At 46.1% G+C, this 8,771-nt stretch overlaps 1 protein-coding gene across 1 annotated transcript in view; it reads left to right on the top strand.

The window, feature by feature from the left end:
- The first annotated feature begins 4,303 nt into the window (after window positions 1-4,303).
- Window positions 4,304-8,771, top strand: part of KLF17 (Kruppel like factor 17) — a 7,650-nt gene continuing 3,182 nt past the window's right edge. The window contains exons 1-2 of the mRNA XM_023507736.1: window positions 4,304-4,384; window positions 5,576-5,650. Coding sequence (XP_023363504.1) covers window positions 4,304-4,384; window positions 5,576-5,650 — 156 coding nt within the window. The remainder of the gene's footprint in view (window positions 4,385-5,575; window positions 5,651-8,771) is intronic.

Here is an 8,771-nt window from a genome sequence, read left to right as displayed (position 1 = left end):
GCTGTGATGCCACAGCACTCTACCGAAGGCAACATAGTGAGACTCTGTCTCAAAAAAAAAAAAAAAAATGTCTGTTACAACACTCCTTTCCAAAATCATTTTATCATAAGGACATTTGCACTAGATTGTTTATTGCAGCTTAATTTACAATCACCAAGACATGGAAAGAACTGAAATGCCCATCAACTCAGGAACGGACTAACAAATCATAGTTATGACATACTATTCAGCCATAAAAAGATGGTGACTTCACATCTTTTGTAATATCCTGGATGGAGTGGAAACACATTCTTCTCAGCCAAGTATCACAAGATGGAAAAGCAATTACATACTCAACATACTCAATACAAATATGAAGCCAGTAGATGAGCTGATGTGTGCCCACATAGGAGAAAAACTCATTTCTCTTTTTATTTTTTTAAAATTTTGTTGATAAATTTCAATAAAAGCTGAAGAGAAACTCATTTTAATTGGAATTGGGAGGAGGAGTAACAAGGGATGGGGAGGGTGTTGGGGTGCTCTTACTGTACTGGTATGGGGTGGGGGATTGGGACACCTTTTGTATGGGGGACATAACCATGAGAGGGACTCCACCGAACAAAATCAAATATTTTGACCTAGTTGTTTGTACCCTCACATTAACCTGAAATAAATTTACTTTTCAAAAATATCATAAAACTGGCTCAGCATCTGTGACTCAAGTGGCTAAGGCACCAGCCACATACACCTAAGCTGGTGAGTTCGAATCCAGCCCGGGCCCACCAAACGATGATGGCTACAACCAAAAAATAGCTGGGCGTTGTGGTGGGTGCCTGTAGTCCCAGCTACTTGGGAGGCAGAGGCAGGAGAATTGCTTGAGCCCAGGAGTTGGAAGTTGCTGTGAGCTGTGATGCCATAGTACTCTACCCAGGGCAACAGCTTGAGGCTCTGTCTCAAAAAACAAAACAAAACAAAACAAAACAAAAAACACCCCCATACTCTTCTCCAAAAAAAATCTTTTGTTGGTTTAAGTTCTGAATAATTGCTCTAGACATTGAACTTTTGAGACATTGAGAATATATAAGCTTTACATTAGCACATTTATTTATTTATTTATTTAGAGGCAGAGTCTCACTCTGTGGCCCTGAGTAGAGTACTATGGCATCATAAGCTGACAGCAACCTCCAACTTCTGGGCTTAAGCAATCCTCTTGCCTCAGCCTCTGGAGTAGCTGGGACTACAGGCAGGCACCAATATGCCCAGCTAGTTCTTCTATTTTTGGTAGAGATGGGGTCTTGCTCTTGCTCATGCTGGTCTCAGACTCCTGAGCTCAAGCAATCCACTGGTTTCCCAGGGTACTAGGATAATAGGTGTGAACCAGTGTGCCCTGCCACATTAGCACATTTTTATTATAGTTCCTTTTAAACAATTGTTTTCTACATGGAAGTTAATTTGGAGGATGCCCAGTTACATGGTCACCCCTACACACACACCCTCTTGGAGCTCACTACAGAAAAGGGTCACGTCTCCAACTTCTGTGGTATTAGATACACCTCTACTTACGTAGTAGAGTCAAAATAAACGATCGTGATTTACCATCAGTGGTGATAAAAACAAGTCAACAAGGCTTCACCTACTTTAATCCTGTCATTCTGTGTAACCAGAGTTTTGTGTTAAAATTTGAAATGGTGCAACAGAGCATAAGCTGAGAGACAAAATATTTTTGTTGGGTAAGTGCAAATTTTAGTTTTGCATATGAAATATTTTACTGAATTTGAATAAAAATTTACCTTTAAAATGAAACTCTAGGCTCAGCGCCTGTGGCTCAAGCAGCTAAGGCGCCAGCCACATACACCCAAGGTGGCGGGTTTGAATCCAGCCCAGGCCCACCAAACAACAATGATGGCTGCAACCAAAAAAAAATAGCCAGGCATTGTGGTGGGCACCTGTGGTCTCAGCTACTTGGGAGGCTGAGGCAGGAGACTTGCTTGAGCCCAGGAGCTGGAGGTTGCTGTGAGCTGTGATGTCACAGCATTCTACCCAGGGGGACAGCTTGAGGCTCCTGTCTCAAAAAAAAAATAATAAATAAATAAAATGGTAACATTAAAAGTCTTAAAAAAAAAATGAAACTCTATTTCTTTAAAATTATTAATTGTTTTAAAATAAATGAATAATGATGTCCCCAGCCTGGATTGCAGTGACTATTCTACTCGCAGGTGCCATCCAGCTACTGGCTAGCATCGGAGTTTTGACCTAACTTGCTTGGTTTCCGACCCTGGCCTGCGCACCTTTCCTTAGGCACCCTGGTGTCCCAGACGCTGATCTTAGCGCAGACCCTTACCGGCGCAGTGCACTGCAGTGGTAGTAAGCTCCCGTGCTTCTGCAGTCCTTCAGCCCTGGGACTATTGTCCTTTTAAAATACACAATTTTCGGTGGTGCCTGTAGCTCAAGCAGCTAAGGTGCCAGCCACATGCACCAGAGCTGGCGGGTTCAAATCCAGCCTGGCCTGCCAAACAATAATGACAACTACAACCAAAAAATAGCTGGGTGTTGTGGCAAGCGCCTGGAGTCCCAGCTACTTGGGAGGCTGAGGCAAGAGAATCACTTAATCCCAGGAGTTTGAGGTTGCTGTGAGCTGGGACGCTACAGCACTCTACCCAGGGTGATAGCTGGAGGCTTTGTCTCAAAAAACTCCCCACAACACAATAGTCTCTAAGCACCACCCCCACCCATCACCACACACTGACATTCTATTTCAGAGAGCTCCTTTAGCTTTCTAACTGGTGTCCCCGCATTCCTCCTGCCCCTGTAATCCAAAAGGAGCATTATTATTATTATTATTATTAGAGACAGAGCCTCAAGCTGTAGCCCTGGGTAGAGTGCTGTGGCGTTATAGCTCACAGCAACCCCCAACTCCTGGGCTCAAGCGATTCTCCTGCCTCTGCCTCCCACGTAGCTCGGACTACAGGTGCCCGCCAGGCCTGGCTAATTTTTGGTTGCAGCGGTCATTGTTGTTTGGCGGGCTTGGGCTTGATTTGAACCTGCCAGCTCAGGTGTATGTGGCTGGTGCCTCAGCAGCTTGAGCCACAGGCGCAGAGCGCCAGTGATTATTTTAAAAACATTGTATGCATTTCCCACTTAAAACCCATCCGTGGTTTCCCATCACAGTCTGAATAAAATCCAACTTTCTTCCCAGGTCCTCAGGGCCCTGCTCAGCCCTCTGTCCTGTGTCAAAGCGGTCCCTGGGACTATTTCCTTCCAGCTCCATTAAGCTCTTTCTTGCTCTACAGCCCCATAGTGGGCTCCTTTCGGGCATTTAGTTCTCATCTTATGTTTTTCCATTTTGTTTTCTCCATAGTACTCACCACCATGTAAAATTATAATAATTATTGACTTTATTACTCATTTCTTGTCTGCTGATTTAGCGTGGAAATTCCTTGACAGCAAGGACTTTGTTCTGTCTTACCATGTTCCCGGGAAAGTAAGACCTACCCCAAAAATAAGCCCTAGGAGGATTTCTGTGCATTTGTTAAATATAAGCCCTATCCCATAAAAAGACCTAATGATGGGCGTGGCTAGCCCCTGAAAATAAGCCCGTGTGTCTTCTTGGGGAACAAAATAAATATAAGACAGTGTCTTATTTTCGTGGGAACACGGTACTTAACCATTTCACCCCTAGTTCCGAAACACCGTGTCCAACACACACTAGGTACTTGATAGTACTGTGGAATAAATAAACTGTGCCACGGATCTCTCAGTTTGGACAGGCAACAAACAGAGTCCGGCCTGTGCCAGAAAAGATCTTGCAAAATCCCGGGCCTGGTGGGGCGGCGGTGGGAACTGACCTGTCTGCAGAGGCCCTACATCTGGCCCTGCCACACTCTCCAGCCTGCTAACCTCATTTCTCTACTGAGGTCAAGAAGACTTGGCTGGAATTTGAGACTTTGGTGTCCTCAGTTCCCACTTGGGTCAAGTGGATGCTCAGCAAGGTGGAAAGGGTAGGTTGGGTGGGTGGACGTAATTACTTTAAGGAGTAGGGCAAAGATCCGAGGTCCCTGGTCTGAGACCCTGCTCAGTAGGGACTTGCTGAGGTCCGTTGCCCCCCTGGGGCAGGGCACCTGGGGCGGTGGCTGGGTGTGGCTGGGTGTGGCAGGGCGATGGTTGGGTGGGGTGGGAGGGGTGGGGGTGGGGCAGCCGTGACTCCGCCCCTGGCGCAGCGAGGAGTAAAAGCCCAGCGGGTTGATTGTGGCGTGGCAGTTCAGGGACTTATGCTGGCGACGCCTCACTGGCTGGTTCTGAAGTTTGTCTGGACCCCACATAGCCGATGTGCAGCGGACCCCAGGCTGCCATGGAGCAGGAGATTGAAGACCTGAGCCAGTGGCCGGTTGCACACCCGTCTACCCAGGTAAGTCCGACGTGCGCCCGAGAACCATCGGAGCCTGAGCCCAGGCCTGGGTGCGGAGTGGGAGTTAGAAAGGAATAAAGGAGGGAGGAGGAAGAAGGGAGCAGTGTGGGGCGCAGAAATCTGAGGGATTAGAAATCCCAGGGAGGGGGTTAGAAAGGGGAGGGTCAGGTCCAGCGCAAATGTTCACACTTGTAATGCTAGCACTCTAGGAGGATAAGGCGGGTGGATTGCCTGAACTCATGGGTTTGAGACCCGCCTGAGCGAAAGCTAGACCTCATCTTTAAAAATAGCTGGCCGTTGTGACAGGCGCCTAATGCCCCAGCTACTTGGCAGCTGAGGCAAGAGAGTCGCTGGAGCCCAGGAGTTTGAGGTTGCTGTGAGCTCTGCACTCTACCGAGGGTGACAAAGTGAGACTCTGTCTTGGGTGGGGAAAAAAAGGTGAGGGGAGAGGGTTGAGTGAAGTCCAGGGTGTAAATTATACATAGTTAACCCAATTAATAATCACCAACTGTGAGAGCTCGCATTGGGCACTGGAGGTAAAAAGATTTTGGGGAATTTTCTGGTGACGGTCTTGGCTGCTCAGGAAAGCAAGAGTTAGGAAGTCAGTGGAAACGACAGGAAGGAAACACTTAGAACATTTATTGGAGCCCTACTAAGAGATGGGCCTGTGCCAGACCCTGGAAATATAATGGTGAGTTTAACATATAACATTTATGTGTCATTTTATTTCATATTTTTAGAGATGGGGATTTCACTATGTTGCTCAGGCTGGTCTTGAAACTTCTGGGCTCAAGCAATCCTCCAGCCTTAGCCTCCCAAATAGCTGTGATCATAGGCTACACCATTTTGTTAATAGTTAGCTGGATGTGTGGAAGTGTACGAATTGCTGTGAAGAAGTAGAGGGAGGGGCGGTGCTGGCCCCATATACCAGAGGTGGTGGGTTCAAACCTAGCCCTGGTCAAAAACTGAAAAAAAAAAGTAGAGGGGGGCATGGGAGCAAATATCAGAGGTGTCTGATCCGATGATTTAGGAGTTTCACTTTGGAGGAGCTAAAAGCTCCCCAGAGAGTGAAGGGAGAGTGGCCCGAGGGAGGGAGATGGGGACACCATCCAGTAATCCTGAGCTAGAGTTGGTTATTCCAAGAGCAGTAGTAAGCGTTTGATGAGTTTAAACATAATCTGTCTCAATCAGAAAGTGCCTGTGGGCCTGCGCAGTAGGCAGCTGAAAAATTCTGAAGAGATCTTCCCTGGAGCTATAGATTTAAGGGTAATTGGATTATAAACAGAAATGGATCTGTTGGCATAGAAAAGTTGCTCAAAGAGGGAGAAAGGGAAAGCTGCCAAAGAGACTGAGAAGTGGTTAGGGGTGGAGGAGAGAAGGGAAGGAGAAAAGCCAGGAAAGTGCCTTAGTGTGGGCTAGGGAGGCCAAGGGGACACATTCAAAGCAGATGGAAGCCAGCAGTCCCAGGAGCTCTAGAGAGGCTGAGCAAAGAGTCTGAAAAGTGTTACTTGGATTTAATGAGACGAGTCAGATGACCTTTATGAAAGCTGGTTCTGTGGGGCAATGGGGCCAGAACAAATTTGGGGGAGTAATAAGGTTGAGGTTGTGGTGAAGGTGTGATAAAAAATAAAAAATAGAAATAAAAATAAAAATGATAGGATCTTCCTTAATTCTGCTAGGGTTCAGCTTGGCACCTGTGGCTCAAACGGCTAAGGCACCAGCCACATACACCTGAGCTGGTGAGTTCAAATCCAGCCCGGCCCGCCAAACAACAATGACAGCTACAACCAAAAAATAGCCAGGCGTTGTGGCAGGTGCCTATAGTCCCGGCTACTTGGGAGGCTGAGGCAGGAGAATCGCTTGAGCCCAGGAGTTGGAGGTTGCTGTGAGCTGTGATGCCACGGCACTCTACCCAGGGCGACAGATTGAGGCTCTGTCTCAAAAAAAAAAAAAATTCTGCTAGGGTTCTAAAAAAGAACATTTTTCTCTATAGCCAAAACAACATAATCAAAGCTGTCAAAATTAATGATAATCACTTTAAATCATCTTCGATGCGATCCTCATTCAAATTTCCCTGGTTGTTCTTAAAATGTCTCTTGCAGCTAGCATGTCTAAAGTAAAAAATCGAGGAAAGAGGATCACTTGAGCCCAAGAGTAGGAGGTGTAAATAGTAGGAGTATGACTACATGACACTCAATCCAGGGCGACAGCTAAAGACTGTCTCCAAAAAAAGGAAAGAAAGAAGGAAAATTAGAATAGCTTCCTTTTTTCATAACTTGACAACTTGACATTCAGTTTTTCTTTCTTTTTTTTTTTTTTGTAGAGACAGAGTCTCACTTTATCACCCTCGGTGGAGTGCTATGGCAGCATCACACAGCTCACAGCAACCTCCAACTCCTAGGCTTAGGTGATTCTCTTGCCTCAGCCTCCCGAGTAGCTGGGACCACAGGCGCCTGCCCCAGCGCCCGGCTTTTTTTTTTGTTGCAGTTTGGCCAGGACCAGGCTTGAACCTGCCACCCTCAGTATATGGGGCCAGCGCCCTATCCACTGAGCCACAGGCACTGCCCAACATTCAATTTTTCATGATCGTAACTGTTTGTCTCATAGAATGTTCCTTGTGGGGGTGGCGCTGTGGCTGTGAGCTGTCTGACTCCACGGCACACGGCACTCTATCGTGGGCGATAAAGTGAGACTGTCTCTACCAAAAAAAAAAAAAAAAAAGAATGTTTCTTTTGGATTTCTCAGATTGTTTATCTCTTTTATTAACTCTAAATTAGAGTTTGATCTAGTTAACTGGATTCAAGATTTTTGGTAAGAATGCCTCACCCATATGGTAGGCTTAATCAGGTAACATATCTGGCTTCCCATAATTGGTGGTACAAAACTTTCTCAGTATAGTGCCATGGTGTCATATCTCACAGCAACCTCAAACTCTTGGACTCAAAGTCATTCTCTTGCCTCAGCCTCCCGAGTAGCTGGGACTGCAGGTGCCCCCAGGAACACCTGACTATTTTTAGAGATGAGGTCTTACTCAGGCTGGTCTCCAACCTGTGTGCTCAGGCAGTCCATCCACCTCAGCCTCCCAGAGTGCTAGGATTAGAGGCCTGAGCCACTGCACCTGGCAGGTGATACAAGACTTCAAAACAAAGTTTTATTTTTTCCTCATCAAAGATTTCAGTAGGGGTTGCAAAATAATTATTTTCCGATTTCTTCATTTTATTATTTTAGTCTTATTTATTTATTTGAGACAGACTCTCACTATATTGCCATCAGTAGAGTGCTGTGGCATCACAGCTCACAGCAACATCAAACTCTTGGGCTTAAGCAATTCTCTTGCCTCAGACTCCCAAGTAGCTGGGACCACAGGCACCGGCCACAATGCGCAGCTATTTTTTTGTTGCAGTTGTTATTGTTGCTTAGCTGGCCTGGGCTGGGTTAGAACCCACCACCTTCGGTGGATGTGGCCAGTGCCCTAAATACTGTGCTATGGGCACTGAACCCATTTTATTTTTTTAACCTGTCTCGAGTTCTCAAGTGATCTTCATTCTTTCTATACTTATAGTCACCTGTAAAATAAGACTTAACAGAAATCATTTTATCATTTTGAAGTAAGCTTTTTATTTGGAAAGACAGAATAAGTGCTTAATTCTTTTTTTTTTTTTTTTTGGAGACAGTCTTACTTTATTGCCCTTGGTAGAGCGCCATGGCATCACAGGTCACAGCAACCTCTAACTCTTGGGCTCAAGTGATTCTCTTTCCTCAGCCTCCTAAGTAGCTGGGACCACAGGTGCCAGCCACAAGGCCTAGCCATTTTGGGGGGGGGAAGGGGAATTTGCAGTTGTCATTGTTTATAGTAGGCCTGGGCTGGGCTCAAACCCACCACCTTGGGTGTATGTGGATGGCGCCCTACTCACTGAGCTACGGGTGCCAAGCCATAAGTGCTTAGTTTCGCTTCAATTAGCAATGTTCATAGTGAGGATGATAACTGGCCGCCTGTCCCTTTGTCCTCATGAATTTTCACAGATTCAATGTGTTTAAATCAATCATTATTCTTTTTGATTTACAAATCACAAATATGGCCAATGAGAATCCATTGTGTTCTTTAAAAATTTTTATTTCTGAAGGTTTGACAAAATCTACATGACAAAATATGCCATTTGAGTACAGTGGCAGGCTCTGTGCCTGTGGCTCAAGCAGCTAAGGCGCCAGCCACGTACACCTGAGCTGGCAGATTCAAATCCAGGCCAGGCCCGCCAAACAATGATGGCTGCAACTAAAAAATAGCTGGGCATTGTGGCAGGTGCCTGTAATCCCAGCTACTTGGGAGGTGGAGTCAGGAGACTTGCTTGAGCCCAGGAGTTGGAGGTTGTTGTAAGCTGTAATGCCA

Source organism: Otolemur garnettii, unplaced genomic scaffold, assembly GCF_000181295.1.
Source record: "Otolemur garnettii isolate 467f Iridium unplaced genomic scaffold, OtoGar3 scaffold00202, whole genome shotgun sequence".
NCBI lineage: Eukaryota > Metazoa > Chordata > Mammalia > Primates > Galagidae > Otolemur > Otolemur garnettii.
Note: the sequence above shows the minus strand (reverse complement) of the source record. Positions and strands in the feature narration are given on the sequence as shown.